This window comes from Pollachius pollachius (assembly GCF_949987615.1).
Source record: "Pollachius pollachius genome assembly, chromosome: 5".
NCBI lineage: Eukaryota > Metazoa > Chordata > Actinopteri > Gadiformes > Gadidae > Pollachius > Pollachius pollachius.
This window is the reverse complement of record NC_136938.1, coordinates 25,954,693-25,971,921: the sequence shown is the minus strand read 5'-3', so window position 1 is coordinate 25,971,921 and position 17,229 is coordinate 25,954,693. Positions and strand designations below refer to the sequence as shown.

Below are 17,229 nucleotides of genomic sequence, written 5' to 3'. Positions count from 1 at the left end.
ACCTCGTCTTCAACAGGCAGATTGTTTACGATGGTGAGTCGCCATCTTAAGAGGGAGTGGCCATCAAACAATCCCATTCCCCGCGGGCCACAGGAAGACATAAAAACCAAACACACCTAATGTCTTATTTTATCAGGTTACGTTTGTGGATGAACTTAACAAAGCATATAGAAAAGGTGGTTTAACTGTGGTTATCAAGGTATTTTGTTCCCTTCAAAAACAACTTAGACAAAAGGGAAACACTCTAGCTGTCAGGGTTTACGGTTGTGGGTAGCAGGTGGCATTTGCTCTTTGTCCAACGTTACCTTGGCTTCTATTCTACAACGATCTACCAAACAGAAAGAAATTTATCTCCAGCTGCGTTCCCTAAGTGGCCCCGTCGTTGTCATTTACAACCCCCACACCCTACACACACACACATCCCCAACATGCATGCAGTACACTGATAAGAGACGCTAGGGTTCTAGTTAGCCCAAAACACAAAGATCTCTGAGAGGAGGACCCTTACGTCTTGAAATACTAGACACTAGGAGATATTCTGGGAGCTGAAGTTGACTTCTTAACCCCTAATGCCACGGCATCCTGTCGACAGCGGGAGGGGGGGGGGGGGGGGGGGGGGGGGGCGATGGGCTGAGAACATCCACTTCAACCACCATCCCTCCCCCTCCTTCCTCCTCCTCCTCCTCCCTCCCCCCTCCTTCTCCTGGCCGAGCCACAGAGAGATGCTTGGGAGCCTCTCGGTACCTCCGCAGACTCTCTCCTTTATGCCGGGCGATCGGCCTCGCCACTAAAGGGCCTCAGCCTTCGTCGCTCTCCCTTTCCATTTGATTATTCTTTTACGTTACTGCTCTCCTCTCACTGCAGTCGTCCCTTTCAGTTCCCCCTCCCTCACCCTCCTCGCTCTGTGCCCGACTCCGATGTAACCTCGCTGAGGTGGCCCTCTCTTTTCACCTCTGTTCTCCTGGTAAAACGAAATACAATTACACTTGTTTTTTTTTTCAAACGCCTTTCCGTCTTTATACTTCTGCTGCGATGCGACCGGGGTCGCGAAAGCGATAAATAAAGAATGTCTCATAATGTTTCTATAGAAATCGATTACGGAACGTTAAGTGAAAGGGGCAATATCAAGGTGAGGCGAGATAATCTCTTTATGGTCGGAGAAAGCACGGTATTAAAGAATAAAATAAAGGAAAATAACATCTACTGGCTGAAAGCAGACTGTAATTAAATTCCGACACATTCATCTATGGGGTGTGTGAGTGCGTGTGCGTGTGTGCGTGTGTGTGTGTGTGTTCTAATGCTGCGACTAAAAGAATCATGAGTCCCCGGTCTATAGGTTTCATTGCCGCTGCTCTGAATTAGCTTGTTGCAGTCTCGCCATCATAAATTTCAGTCTAACCCTATAAGATAGCTCCATCTCACAGTCCCCCCAGCACCCCTTAACTAGATCTCACACACACACACACACACACACACACACACACACACACACACACTTTACAGCCAAACTGAATCATCCTGTGCGGCTCGGCAACGTGGTATTCTGAAAAGGTGGTGGAAACATAATTACCGGCAGCCAACCCTGGGCTCCACGGCTCTGCCGGGAGTTACGGCTGCCTTTTCACTTGATTAATTATTTTTGCAGGTTTTTATTTCTGCCTTCCACATCTGTCTCTGGCAAACAGAGCGGGATGCGGTGATGAGTTCTTCCTGGCTGCTCGACGTTTCCCCCACACGCGCACGCACGCCACACACACACACACACACACACACACACACACACACACACACACACACACACACACACACACACACACACACGAGACCCGATATGGAAATAACTATGCAGAAAATAAAGCCTGTGTATGTTGATCCCGGGGAACAAGGGAAGCTGGTTACTTCAGCTTTTATGAAATGTAAAAATCATGATTTGAAAATAATCTGTCCCGACATGGCCTCACAGACCACAGTCGCACAAAAGCACACAATGCAGGTGTAACTATACACAATCTGGGTCAATCATATTTCTCATATTTTCTGTCTAATTTGTAAATTAGAAAAGATGAGTTTTGATATAAATCTTCCACGAAGAGACCGAAACCTCCCATCAATATATTTGAGTTTACAGAGTTTATATTATATTTTGGGATGGTGATAATTGTTCACTTTATTATTGTATGACTTTTCAGCAAAGTAGAAATATATTTTTGGGATGATTTTGCTAGGAGTTCAATGCATTTACCAAACACACACATACAGTCTACTGTGTGTAGACAAGCTGGCTTCTCTTGGGAAATTTAATATTTCAACTCAGCCTAAATTATTGATTCCTATTGAAGAAAGTCTCATTGACAGAGTGTCATCCATAACCTTGATGAACAAAAACCAGGGGTGGTACATATTTATGGATCCTCATTTACCGCTGAATATTTGGAGGTAAAAGCTCAACAAACTAACTCAATATAACACTATCCTTTTTCAGGAAAGGCATTAACACAAACCGTGGAGAATCAACCGAGGGTGGTACGGTAGAAAAGTCGACAGGAGAAAATACACCACAGAATCGACAGGCCGTGACCAAAAAAAAAAAACCTCCATCCCTTCATAATCCATGGATAAACTTGTAGCCAGACGTACTCACGTTGGAGCTCACTCTGCCCTAGACCCCTGCTCTTAGACCCCTGCCCGCCCCGTCCTTGTTAATCAGTGGCTGGTGTACAGGTGTCAGCAGAAGTGCTGACAGGGGCTGGCAGTCCAGGCCCCTGTCGAGACAGCAGCGTGATGGACTGCCTGGGCTGGGGCCGGTGTGCGTGCCTGCAGAGTAGTCGGCCCCAGATGTCTCTAAGCATGTGGGCGCCTGAATGCGTGCGTGCGCGAGCGAGCCTGTGTTCGTCCACAAGTGGTTGTGTGCTTGCGTCTGTGTGTTTGTGTGCGCGCGCGCGTACGTGTGCGTCTACTGGTGTGTGTGTGTGATCGACGTGTATGTGTTTTTGTGCGTCTATGTGCGTGTTTACCCGAGGGGTAATGTGTTCTCCAGCGTGCGTGCGTGTCTCTGTGTGTGTGTGTGTGTGTGTGTGTGTGTGTCAGCATGAGTGTGTGTCTGGGTGTGTCTGTGTGTGGTGACACTAGGGTTCAACATATCTATCAGACCAGCGTAGCGGCAGGGAGACTAAAGAGCAGAGCCACCGGCCCCCGGAGGTCTGACCGCTGTCATCTCAGCACCTCGGGGAGACACAAAGCTGCCACCCACGGCTCAGGGGCCGGGCCCAGGGGTCAGAGGTTAACTGGGCCAGAGTGTTAGGTCAGGGGTTAACCTGGACACTTGAGCACAGCAGGCAGGAGGGGGGAGGGGGTTGGAGGGAGGCTAGGCATACTCTGGTCAACAGCGACGCACGCTTGGTTTTTTCTTTTCTTCCAATGTGCTTTTCCCATTCACTGGTGGTGTGACATTGTTTGCGTGTCTGTGTTCCATTGATACATCGATGTAACAATGTGTGTGTGTTTGTGCGTGCGTTTGCACGAGTGTGTTTTTCCCGTGTGTGCGTGTGCGTGTGTGTGTGTGTTGGCATGCTTGTGTCTGCGTGCGTGCGTGCGTGCGTGCGTGCGTGTGTGTGTTTGCGCGCATGCGTTTGTGTTTGCGTCACAGCAGTACCCACCTAGCCAGTCGTTGAACTTCTTCACCTCCGAGGGCAGGCCCAGCTCAGTGAAGTCCCCGGTGTGCAGGAGCACGTCCCCGTAGGGCATCTGGATGCCATCCGTACGAGAGTGCGTGTCCGACACGCACACGAACCGGGTGTGTCCCGTCGGCTTGGGGGTGTCGTAGGGGATGGGGTCGACCCTGGGGGGGGGGACAGACAGATCAGAGAGCAGGGGGGTTACCGGGGGGGATTAGCTCAATGTTCACGATGTGTTTCTCGTTGACACGTCAGAGGGAAAGCTGAGGCTTATCAATACGGGATAGGAGCAGGAGGAATGGGCTGGGCATCGCGTGCACTCAGAGCAGAGCCCAGAGAAACAGACAAAACAAAATCACCACAGAAAATTGACACACACACACACACACACGCACGGACACACACGCAGACCTCAGCCCGGTCCAACCCCGGCCAGTCAGATATAGAACTGAAGTGAATCCATTGTGGTTCTCTTTTTGTAACTCAAAAGAATAACACCAGTAATGCAAGCAATAAAACAAGGCTCTGTAGCCTGAGGCCTCTCCCACAACCACACCACGTTGCTTCCCAGATGCTGGTCGGGGGGGCAGAGTGGAGGAAAATCCCCTACATTCTCGCTCACCGCCAAACACACTGATTGAATCATTGTCCATGTGGGCACTGAGGACAATCACAGACAACAATCAGGACAGTTGACACAGGAATTAACCAGCTTGGGTCGCTTGGACCAAAACCATGGCTCCTCACACCTGGTTAGCTATAAACTCAAGTGAATTTGTATTATTTTCCGGGAGAAAAAGTCACCTTTCTCAGAGCAGGTGGAATTCGCTTCCAAACTGGCACAGAGGTAATCGACTCTCTGGGCAGGAACCCTGTCAAACCGGTGCCCCTTGCCCTCAATTCCGCTGTGTCCCAGGTACTCACCGTCCCTGTAACAGCATCTGGCCCGACGGCACTAAGCCTTGCCCTTGGCTCCGCGTTCAGTCAGTCACCCTCCCTCCCTCCTTCCCTTCCTCCCTCCCTCCCTTCCTCCCTCCCGCATTGCCACTCCTCTGCCTCCACTCGCGAAGGGTTCACGGACCTTAAGACACCGGCTCGGAAACTCACGCCTCAATCCCCTCCTCTAGCGTTCCGAAAAACCTCTTTGAGTTTACAAAACTAAACCTTTTCGGTTTGTTCCGTTCAACTGTTACGACTTCCCTCGCAGGAGACCCTAGGATAAGCTCCCTGCCGAGTACTCTGCCTACTGTCGGCCATAGCGCTTTATCAATCGTCACAAGCTCGCCAAGTTAGCTCGTTTGGAAATGTTCAACATTTCCCACCAAAACACGTTTAGTGGAGGGGGAGGTGCCATTTTCTGTTGGTAGCACATTTTCGGGACCAAAAAATACAAAATAAATACAAAATAACAGGACAGCCACACTGACACACACCAGCCATCACAAAAACCCACCTAGGCACGAAACATGGATTTTTGCCAACAAAGAGGCTAATGGCTACTTGTGTCATCAGATTGGCTTTAAAGAGAGAAGAGAATTAAGGGACGCCATGTCTTTGCTTTCCATTATCTGTTGAGAAATCACTTAGGGCCAAGTCTGCTTAGGAGAGGCTTTTGTTCAAATCCATGCATGTCTTTAAAAAGAGGACAGAGAAAAATAGCATACTTTTCTTCCACTTAAAAGGCAGGACGAGGGGGGGGGGGGAGGGGGAGAAATAAAAAATGCTTTGTCTGTAATTGAAGTCAGCGGTGCTCAATCCTTCAGCCTTCTGCCACAAGGCCATTATTCCATTAGAGGGGATGTCACTCGGCAGACAACACCAGACACATAATCAAGCCTGCACATCACCGACACAAAAACACATCAAAGTGGTGAAGCGTGTGCGTTTATGCACAAACAGTACACAAAACACAAAGGGAGGCCAGACCGAACGGGGGATTTTAAGGGCACTGAAGTCGCCGTTAACGAAGGGGGAGAAAGGCGAACACCAAAGGGGCAACCTTGGAGGTGGGGAAGAGGAATAAAAGCAAAGCAAATCACAGCGAGATGGAAATTGCTTCCCTAAATAGTCCTGTCGAAGTACCTGTTCTTACGCGTCGGGCCGTCCTGCACAGCCGGCCGCTGCTGTGCTTACCCCAAGGTTGAACGTCTGGGAGAGGACAATGGTTTGTGGCTTCGATCCCCAGTGCACTGGTTTTCAACCTGTGGTCGGCGTGTACTGGTGGAACGCACGGAGGGACCGCAGGCGGTACTGGGATTGTGTTCTTGAAATAGACACGTTTACAACAACGGAACCAAAAATATAGACCATTGAAAATAGATGTGCAATTATTGTTGTTATATTTTTCTTATGCCTTGAATTATGAAGTATGACTTGTTATTATTGCTTTGTGCATTGCATCGGGTGTTTGCGATTAAAAAAAATTGGTTAATTTGTGTTTGCTCAATACACAAACGATACACACACTTAGTGTTGCTGACTTTTCTTTCCACTGTTTCCCACTGGCATTCTTGCAGTTATAATTGTGTATCTAGGGGGTGCCGGCACTCTTTGCTCAGCCACCACAAGTTTAGCGGTATTTGTTTTACCGTTTGCATTAAGAGGCGGTCGGCGAAAAGCCGTAATGACAATTCAGTGGTCCACCTTAAGTAAAAGGTCGGGCCTCACTGGGCTGGTGGACGTCTCTCTGGTGGCTCGTTCAGACTGGGGGGAGATCGAGGGCCCCGGGGGGAGATCGAGGGCCCCGGGGGGAGACCGAGGGCCCCGGGGGGAATGACAGAGGTCCTGTCTTTTTGTGACTAGCACTGCAATCCGCATGCAATCCAGCGGGGCCGAATGAAATGAAAAAACTAGCCAAGGAGATAATGATATTTGTTATTGACTGGGTGCGGTGAATAAGTATCGCTCTGCCGCACGCACACGCACACGCACACACACACACACACACACACACACACAGTTTGGTTCTCTCTGGGCCTGCACGTCATGCCGCTTTAAAGGATTCGACAGTTCTAGTTATAGAAGAGGGAAGGATGCAGTGCAATGCGCACACACACCCACACACACACACACACACACACACACAAATATGGAAAAACGAAAGAAAAACAGCCTGCCTTGCTCCTTCCTCTGAGATTTAATTTACTGCTAGAATGAAAGCAAATACTTGCAGCTCCTATGAATTAAGAGCAGTTCTTGGCAGCGGAAACTGCATTAATGTATATGCATTATGCACACGCACACACACACACACGCACACCTCCAGCTCTCTGCACTGATTGGTTTCCATCTGGGTACATAACGACATAGCACTTGATAAGTTACATGGACAGGAGTGCAGCATAACGAGGAGCTGTTAGCCGCCGTTCCATTACGGCGTTCCCTGGCACTCCAAATAAAATGAAAAAGAAAATGGAAAAAATTGACAAAGAATCGACAAATATTTAACAATTATAAGGTTTGTCTCAGACGCGGTCGGTCGACTGCGTTAGCATTGTTGCCCGACCTTAGCACGTTAGCAAGTTCTCTAGCAGTGAGCATGTTGACTCCTTTTCTTTTCATCCCATCCCCCCTGTTAGCATGCCAGTCTCTTCCTGTGCCACGGCGTGATATCAGAGATCAAAGGGGGAGAGCGCCAGAAAGAAGGGGGTCGGCGAGAGAGAGAGAGAGAGAGAGAGAGAGAGAGAGACAGAGAGAGAGAGAGAGAGAGAGAGAGAGAGAGAGAGAGAGAGAGAGAGAGAGAGAGAGAGAGAGAGAGAGAGAGAGAGAGAGAGAGAGAGAGAGAAATGCTAATAGGCTAAAAGAGGGTGACAGCACACTCTTAAAATCCACCGTGACACGAGAGCCGACACCAGATCAGGCGCCGAGCCCCAGAAATATCCTCAAGAGCGGCGAGGGAGGAAAGAGCGAGGCAGACAGGTCCTCGGCATCGCTGCTTGATTACATAAACAACACGAGAGGATTAGTTGGAAAACCTAGCAGGGCTCAGCGCTGAGGTCACCCCAACCGCGAGGAGAGACTAGGAATTTAAAATATACTCAATACATACTTGAGTAGGATTTAAATTAAAAGAAGGGAAGTCTCGTATGTAAAAAATGAAAAGTGTTAAAGTACTCCTAAAGGACACGCAAAGCAGCACAAGGGTTCTGGAAGAGTGCCAATGGAAAACAGCGCCTGTTATTGGTTACATGTGTACATGGAGTTCAGAGAGAACCCCAGCATACGGGAGCAGGAGAGAGAGAGAGAGAGAGAGAGAGAGAGAGAGAGAGAGAGAGAGAGAGAGAGAGAGAGAGAGAGAGAGAGAGAGAGAGAGAGATGTCTTAAGCAGCGAGAGGGAGAGAAAGATGTCTACGGGAGAGAGAGAGGGAGGTCTGAAGCAGAGAGAGGGAGAGATAGATGTCTGCGGGAGAGAGAGGAGGGGAGAGAGAGGGAGGTCTGAGGCAGAGAGAGGGAGGGGGAGAGAGGTCTGAAGCAGAGGCAGAGAGAGGGAGAGCGAGAGAGGGTCAGAGAGCCCTCTGATGTTCGAAGGAGGATATTTTATTTGACGGAGCCCACTTGGCCCGGCTGGCCTTTTGAAAAAACACACCAGTAAATTGGGTCAGAGTTCAGCCGAGCGAGCGCGCCCCTCCAGACGTGACACTTAACTCGCAGGCAGATAAGCGGGTGGCTGGCCTCCGCCTGCCCGTCTCCCTGCACCCCCCATGCCGCGGCCGCTGCCGGTGCTGCAGCTCCACATTAACACTCTGATTGCCGGAGGACTTCCTGTGCTTCCAACGATTGGAATAGAAAGCAGCCGACTCTCGACACCCCAACACATCTCGAACAGAATCAAAACGGGAAAACGGATTTAGTGCAATCCCACACGACCCGTGGGCCAGAGGGCGGAGTGGTTACTTCAACAAAGTTATTTACGTTTAGTGAAGGCCTGGAGATCAATTATGATTAAATCAGTCGTTTTTGATGTACAAAAGCAACTAGTTAGCCTGGTTAAGGAAATTCATATGTGCAGTCATTATGGTTTTGAGACTTCTGGGCAATGGGAGGGTGGTGTGAGGGAGGGACTTAAATCAGGGGTTCTCCTGTTTCAATCAATGTGCAACTTTGCCCAACGTTACTCTCATTAAGAGCAATGCCATTGGTTTTTTTTTACTGCCTAGAGGCAAGATAAAATAACATACAAGTATAATAGCAACATCAATTGTATCCTAAAGAGGAATGGGATCGGTTTGGGGGAAGGGCCAGCTAATGGGTTAGAGTCTTTAACCAGCATCAAATCACCAAATTAATTGATTCTCATATAGCGGTGTCAAATCACATGCACATGTTATAATACCATGATTGTTGGTATGTTCGATTTTTTTAATTAATGCAGCAGAGACCTGACGGACACATTTTCGCATTGGGTAATAAGTGATAAGATATTCTTGTGACAAGAAATTCTTCCACATTGACCAGGCCACCCACGCCTCCACCACCACCACAAACCACCACCACCACCACCACCACCACCCAGGGTTAACGGGGTCAACTGCCCCCCAAGCTGAACACTCGTCTGAGACCCGAACAAGCGTGCTGCTTTTCCTTCCTTCATTTTCCTCATCTTCTCTTCCCTACCCTCCAACGTTCCCTTTAGTGGCGTCAAAGTGATCCACACCCTAGTGTTAAGACCCCCCCCATCTCATTGTTAATCCAGTCCTACTGCGCCGGGTTAGGTCCTAATGATTTGTAATCAATAGCGCCGCGGTCGAGCGAGCATGGCGCTAACCGCCTCGGGTTTCCTGCGTGGCGGCGGTAAGGAGAGCTGCTAATAAAGCCATCAGCGGCCCCGCCCTCCAAGACCGGCGGCGCGCGGCCGGTCGCACGCCATATGCTCCGTCGTGGTCCGAGCGTGGAAGACTTTGTAGCTTCTTATCAGCAATCAGAAAAAGTCCCTTCACCGTGTCGGAATGATTTTCACCTCCGACATAGTGATCATTGGACAATTAAAACAGTTCTGTGCACACAGCACACTACGGCCTCTTGTTTCCTCGTATAACACCTGCTCAGCTCGGTCGCCTTCCCACAGCGTCCACAAGGATACGACCTGTCAGCCAAAATGCCAAGGGTGTAAATATATTCCTCCATAAACAAGGCGCTGTGCACCCAGAGTGCGTGTTTGTGTCTCTATGTGAGCGTGTCTCTGTGGGTCTCTATGTGTGTGTGTGTGTGTCTCTATGTGTGTGTTTGAGTGTGTGTGTCTGTGTGTGTGTCTGCGTTGTCTCTTTGTGTGTGCGTGTCTGTGTGTGTGTGTGTGTCTGTCTGCATGGGTCTTATGTGTGCGTGTGTGTGTGTGTGTGTGTGCCTTCGGACAGCGTGGCAGACGGCGGCGGGAGAGCTGAATATCTCGGGCCGTGTGTTTGGGCTGAGGGTCTGATAGCAGCAGGAGCACTTAGCCCTCGCCGGCCCCGGGATGGGGACGTCATTAGGAGCCGCCCTGGCCATTAGGCGTTGTATAAATAAGGACTCCTTTCTCCTCTAATGACACCCTCTGAGAGCCTTAAGTCTGAGCTCTGGCCAGAGTTCTGCACATTCGGAAGGTAGCTGTGTGTGTGTGTGTGTGCGTGTGTGTGTATGTGTGTGTGTCTTTTCGTGTGTGTTTATGTATGTATTTTCGTGTGTGTGTGTGTGTGTGTATTTTCGTGTGTGTGTGTATTTTCATGTGTGTGTATTTTCGTGTGTGTGTGTCTTTTCGTGTGTGTTTATGTATGTATTTTCATGTGTGTGTGTGTGTGTTTGTATGTGTGTGTATTTTCGTGTGGTGTGTATTTTCGTGTGTGTGTGTATTTTCGTGTGTATGTCTATAACCGTGTTTATATATGTATGGGTGTGAGTGTGAGTGTGTGTGTGTGTGTGTGTGTGTCTGTGTGTAATGTAACATTTTTTCTTGTTGATCAATCTCTGATGAACAACCAATGATCGTCCCTAGGACGGACAAATCATTAGAAAAAATATTGTGTTCCTTTGGGGAATCAGTCCTGCAACAATGAGGGATCCAGCCTACACACGCACACGCTACACACACACACACCCAGGCATACACCCTCCTTCCCTCTCTTCCTCCCTCCCTCTCCCCCTCTCTGAGGGAGGGTAGGGCAGCGAGAGCTGCCTCCCTTATCTGCAGCAATTCAGCTGTCTGTGCTAATTCAATAAACTTCAGGGGAAGAGAATGAACAGGGGAACATCAGGAGAGGGAGACGGAGAGACGGAGAGCCGTACCCCGCGTAATGGAATAAGAGCAGTAGCTGGAATCTGGTAACAAGCGAACAAGGTGACTGAACAGAAAGGTGGAAGGGAAAAAACGTCAAGAGTGTAGAAGCAACCAATTGATAATAACTGTGTGTGTGTGTGTGTGTGTGTGGTATAGATGAGCAGAAGAACACATAATACAGTCCAAATAGAAACCAGAGCTAAATAAACATAACAGCACCCTGCCCTACTCTCTCTACCACACACACACACACACACACACACACACACACACACACATCCTCGTGACACACGCCCCCTCCCTGCTGTAATGGGCGAAGCCCGCCTGAAATATCAGCACCAAAGGAACCTTCCAGCGCTGCATTGAGACATAAATTGCCCGGGCTAATGCCTCTTTCATTACAGCCCGCTCTTAATTGTTGCTGCTGACAGGCTTCTAGCCTAAGGGGGTGACGGGCGAGAGACAGCAGCAGAGTCAGGGAGAAAGAGACGGACAGAAAGAGAGAGAAAGAGGGCAAAATGCAAAGTGTTATGGTTGCCGCCCAAAGCAGGCACAAAGCCCCAGAATCGGACACCAATGGAGAACCCAGTACCGAATGAGTGACGAATCCGAAGAATGAAAACACACACACACACACACACACACACACACACACACACACACACACACATACACACACACACACAACGCGTGCTTGTATAAGCAGAAAAACACACAGCACCTCACAACAATGTCCCCAACAGCCCTACAACCACCTCGGGACCGCAGCTCATTCAACCTGGGTGTCGGAGCGATTACCATCGGAAAGGACAACGGCATCAGCGGCGGCCGCTGGGCACTCAGCGACCGCGACATGCCAAAAGTGCCAAACGGTTGAGACCCAGTGGGTGGGTGGTGTTGGACGGGTGTGTGTGTGCTCCCCTGCAGGCGGAACACCCCCTCGTTGTGGGACATCATAGGGACGAGCCTTCAAGCGTTCAGTGCCGCCAGGCTCCAAGGGACGGGGGGTGGTGGTGGTGCTGCTAGGTGGTGGTGGTGGTGGTGGTGGTGGTGGTGGTGGTGGTGGTGGTGGTGGTAGTGCTAGGTGGTGGAGGTGGGGGTGTGGGGTAGGGCGGGGGAACAGAGACTGGCGTCTCAAGGACATCAAAAGGGTCTCAATCAGTACAACAACAGACCTGTCCAATGTCAACCGTCACTTAACACCGGCCCTCCACGCACGGCCCCCAGGTGGGGAGGGGCTTAAATCAAGGGGTCTCCCGTTTCATTACGGCGAGCAGAAAGAAAGGAAAGGGAAGAAAGGACGAAAGAAAGGGGAAGGGAAAAAGAACGAAGCGGTTCAGAGGAAAGCCGGTGGGGACAAAAAGGGCGACAAAATGGAAACAGCTCTTTGTCTCGCGAGGGGTTTGGCTGCCGACCTGACCAGAGCTCCTTACAGAGACCAGGAGAGGTGTAGTGGGTGGGGGGTGAGGAGGAGACAGAAGTCGGCCTGACAGAGGGAGGGAAGAGAGATCAAAGGACCACAGAGTGAGACACGACTTCTTTTAAAAGATTTTGTTAAAGGGGAAAAAAAACAGGTGTGTAGTATTCATGGAAAACTATCCTTTTATGCATAAGATGCATAAATCACATCCCTTTTATGCAAGAGATGCTCTAACGATCCAACCGCCCCACGTTGTCACAGGAGACGCCCTTCAAACTGACGAGGAGCCTGTTTATTGTCAACGTGATAAACAGCGAGACAGACAGAGGATAATGTTTTGAAAGAGCGCGTAATGCAAAGCCCAAGTGCCGAAGCAGATGAAAATGCTCCTTTGAATCAGCATCTGAGGTCTTTTCCTCCATTATAATTACTTTCACACAATTACTTTCACCTTCCGGGGCTCAACTAGATCAAGAAACCTTTTGAAACATATTTTTGATTCAACTACTGGGGCAAAATAAACGCATATAGAAAACAATCTATTTACTTCTATAATTAAAAATAAATCATCTTGCTAAGAGTGTATACTTATTATTATGGTTGTGCTGAACAACATACAAATTCATAATCCATTTTTCTACATTAAGGCAACAGAAGATAGGATGGTGGTATGTGCTGAGAAAAACAACAAACAAAACTTTAAAACAAACTTTAAATTCACAATCTGTCTCCGGTGCTCTCGCACGCCGCGTCCCAAATGAATACACCCTCCGTAAGAAAGGCAATGAACCCGGGGTCTTCATTAAAAAGCAAAGCAAGTGGCATCTTACCACACCGACGTGCTCCTTTGCTGCAGCTTCCTTAACGGGCGTCAGAACGCAGACCACGCCGCCGCCATCGTTAACTGATTTAACACATATAGGGGCTCTCTTAATTATTCATGGGGACACTGTAATTAACCAGGCATCTGGTCGGGGAGAGGTTAGTCCAATTGAGGAGGAGGAAAAAGAAAGAGGCTAGGAGGAAGAAACAGAAAAGGGGCTGCAGAAGGGATGATGCAATCGGCATAAAGTCATCATAAAGCCCTTCTAGCGATGGGTGTTGCAAATTAGCATCTGCTATAAGCACTGTGCTACTTTAAGCACTATGTTACTTGCATTGGATAGCTGATCCCAGTTTGTCTATGTACACTGCATCTGTCCCTTTCAAATAGACCATAAATAAATAATAATCAGTTGTGCTTGGTGTGGAACTTCGAGCTAACTGTTTATGCCCGGGCTATCGCCGGGGTATAAACAGCGGGGTTGCTTCCCACAGCAGAGCACAGTTTAGACTGGAAGAAGGGACTGGAGGCCGGGACGAGGTGGGGGACGTTTCAGTGCTATGTACACTTCAAACAGTCAAACATAGTATTTAGCGCGCAGGAGGCTCAGACGGCCCCTTGCGCTTACACGTAGGCCCTCTGTTTAAACACATACAGCAGACAGCGCCGGCATGTGTTGCGTTACGTAAGAGGGCAGGCCCCTGTGTGAATAGGTGGGCCTCGCGGTGGGAGGCACGGCCATCACGGGGTTTATTTAGGAGGGAAGCGACAGAGAGAAAGGCTGGAAGAGAGAACCGAGCTTTTGCGTGGAGGACGGGGCAAAGGACACTGCAAGCATGGTTGGATAAAAGAGAATACTCGAGTACACACACACACACACACACACACACACACAGAAGTACAGACACCCACAAAACGCACACACACAAACGCACATTGAACACACACACACACACACACACACACACACACACACCTGTGTTTCTCCAGCCCTGTCCCTCAGCTCCCAGTGTTGCCACCACTGTCTCTGCGTCTCTCCATCTCTCTCCACCACCCCCCCGCCCCCAGATGTTGGCCCAGGTCCTGTTCTTGCTGCTTGCGATGCCATTACTGACCCAACTGGAAGCATATGTTCACAACGGTCGGTTTGGGGGGGGGGTGGGGAAGGAAAAAAAGTGGAGACATGCAGGAAGGGAAAGCCAAGCAGCGCCAGTCTGAGCGAGGCGGTCCCGGCTAGAGAGAGATGGGCTCCCATGTTCCCTCGCACTTTAGGGGTCACGTTCCAAGGCATTAGCTGGTAATTGGCAACGTCAGGGGCCTGTCTGTGGGCGTGCCCGTTGCTTGTTTTTTCATTAACGCAGACAGCCACAAAACGCACACACACACACACACACACACACACACACACACACACACACACACACACACACACACACACACACGCACACACACACACACTTCCCTGTGAGACCCAATACTCCTTTGCGTGTCTCACAAAAGCCACTGTTGTAGTCCAGTGCAATCTAAATATTCTGTCTGGGGGGAATGGCGGCGCGCTGTGCTAGGGAAGCGAGGGGGGCGGGGGGGGCATTAACAGGGATAACATTTCAAAAGGGTAGGCAACCCCCAACTTCTGTTCTTTCTTCATTTTTTCCTTTTTTCCGTGCCCTAGTTCAAGAGCAGCGGCAACTTTTATCCGAGGGTCGAAGTGCTGGATGGTTATACCCCAGGCGGGCGGGATCTTTATCTCCGTCCAATCTAAACAAGCCGTACTTTCCCAGAACAGACCCGCGTATTCTAGAAGCATCCCCCACGCCAAGCTGGGAGGGGGGGTTGGGGCTGGGAGGGTGTGTGTGTGTGTGTGTGTGTGTGTGTGTGTGTGTGTGTGTGTGTCTATGTGTGTGTGTGTCAGGGTTTCCCAGTCTCTGAGTTTAAGAATGATGGGCTCAAACACAGAGGGCTCTGTGGAGCCCAGGAAACAGCGTAATGTATTTATCCAAACACACACCGGGGGAGAGAGAGAGAGAGAGAGAGAGAGAGAGAGAGAGAGAGAGAGAGAGAGAGAGAGAGAGAGAGAGAGAGAGAGAGAGGGCAGCACCACAGCCCCATCACATCCTGTTACAAAAGACAAGTATATAGAAACACGCACATTTCAAATACTTCCCATCGGGGAAACTCTTGTCCTCTTACATGGTTATCCCATGTTATATACATATACAGATATACAAATAATAATCGACTATACTCCCTTTCACACTGCAAAGAAAGAAGCCATTTGGAGCACAAATCCATGTTAAGAGTCGGTTCATTTCAGTGAACATCCAATGTGACTCTTGGGCCAACTCTGCTTCATTTGGACGCCCTAAAGGTGAGCTTGTCCAGTGGGCCAGGGCCCGGGGACATATGACGGCCTTTCATATCGGTGCGGAGGGCACAGGACACCTCAGACCATGTTATCACTGTAACTCAAGATGCCGCAGTGCAAAGTTTCCTCCGAAACATTCCGACTCCATTTTGCATTTTGCCAAAGACAGCACCGGGGCCGCAGCAACAGGAGGAGGAGGAGGGACAGCCGCCAGCGGACGGCAAGCCCCGGCACGCCGGAGCAGCGATGGGAATCACAGTGAAAACATTCGACGAGGAGAAGAATAAACACCCGGCTACTGACGCCACACCGACTCTCCAAAAGCTCCAGATTCGAGCAATTACCAGAAGCCCAGAGCAACGCAAATCTGCGCATTTCAGATGAGAGTGTTAATAAGCGGTGCAATGTGCCGGAGCAAGGGTTTTTGTTTCTGCTCGCCCCCAGCTCTTTTTGACCTAGCGATAAAAACGCAGGGTCTATTACCCGCACCTGACGAGAGCAAAGCTAAACAAACGAGCTACTATATATGTAAAGGGAACAGCCTAATGCAGACGGAGTGGGCACGCGCTGCCGCGACAACAGGGCCCCGACAGGCCTGTAATTACTACGCAGGGGCCTGTGGGGGCCAAACTGACCAACATGCGCCCAAGCTTGGCAGGGAAGTAATGACGGCCGAGGGAAGAACGTGAATGAACTTAATTAACTAGTGCGTGTTCCTGTGTTTGGCCCAACTGGGTGAAACAGAAAAGGTATCAGATGTCGTATCCATTGTCACGTATTTTTTATGCTTAATTGTTTGATTTATACTTCTGATTTCTGATTCTGATTCCGGTAATCATAAAAATGCCTGACACATCCTCTGGTTTTCTGCTTATAAATTACTTTCCACTATGCAGACGTCAGCCTGCTAACAAATGGGAAGACGATATTGTGACCGAGTAGGTCAGACACCATGAACTGACACCCTGAACTGAAAGAGATTCACTTCCCTTACAAGTAGGAAAACTTCCCAGAAAAAACACATTTATGCTTCATCATATCACCAAAACCTCCTGAAGGCAACTGTATTATGTGCACGTGTGTATGTGTCGCGACTGCGCGCTCGTGTGGGTACGTGCGCACGGTACGTGTACTCACATGTGGACGTGGGGGGGTTGAAAGCGGCTCTGGTTGATGTTGTAGTGTGTGAAGGCCTGCGTGGGGTTGGAGCTGTATTCGTCCACGGTAATCGTCGATTTGCCATGAGCCATGATGCTTCCGCCGTTGGGACATCAGACGCCGGGTCACTAAGATGGGGTGCCCACGGGCGGGGCGGTCATCCTTCAGAACCGCCGCGATGAGGTGAGCAGGGCCGGGGGCAGGGGGGGGGGGGGGGGGGAAAGGGGGGGCGTGCGGGAACACCAGACTACCTCACCTGTCGAGATGTCTGGGTCTGGGTCTCAGTCTGGGGAGGAAGGGGAGCACAATAAGATAAACGGATGGATAACGGTGCGAGACGGGATTCCCACCATGAGGATGTTTGTGAGAATCACCGTTGGTAATGGTAAATGGTCTGCATTCATACAGCGCTTTTCTTAGCAGTGGCCCCTCACAGCGCTTTACAATCTCGCCTCACATTCACCAATCCATGCGCACGTTCACACGCCGACGGCGGTGTCGACCACGCAGGGCGACAGCCGGCTCGCAGTCAGGGTGAGGCGT

The 17,229-nt window shown here is 49.9% G+C and overlaps 1 protein-coding gene across 1 annotated transcript in view; it reads right to left on the bottom strand.

Moving 5' to 3' along the window:
• mpped2a (metallophosphoesterase domain containing 2a) overlaps positions 1–16,799 on the bottom strand; it is a 42,424-nt gene extending 25,625 nt beyond the window's left edge. Inside the window, 2 exon segments of the mRNA XM_079736328.1 lie at positions 3,657–3,838; positions 16,666–16,799. Coding sequence (XP_079592454.1) covers positions 3,657–3,838; positions 16,666–16,778 — 295 coding nt within the window. The 5' untranslated portion in view covers positions 16,779–16,799.
• Positions 16,800–17,229: the final 430 nt, after the last annotated feature.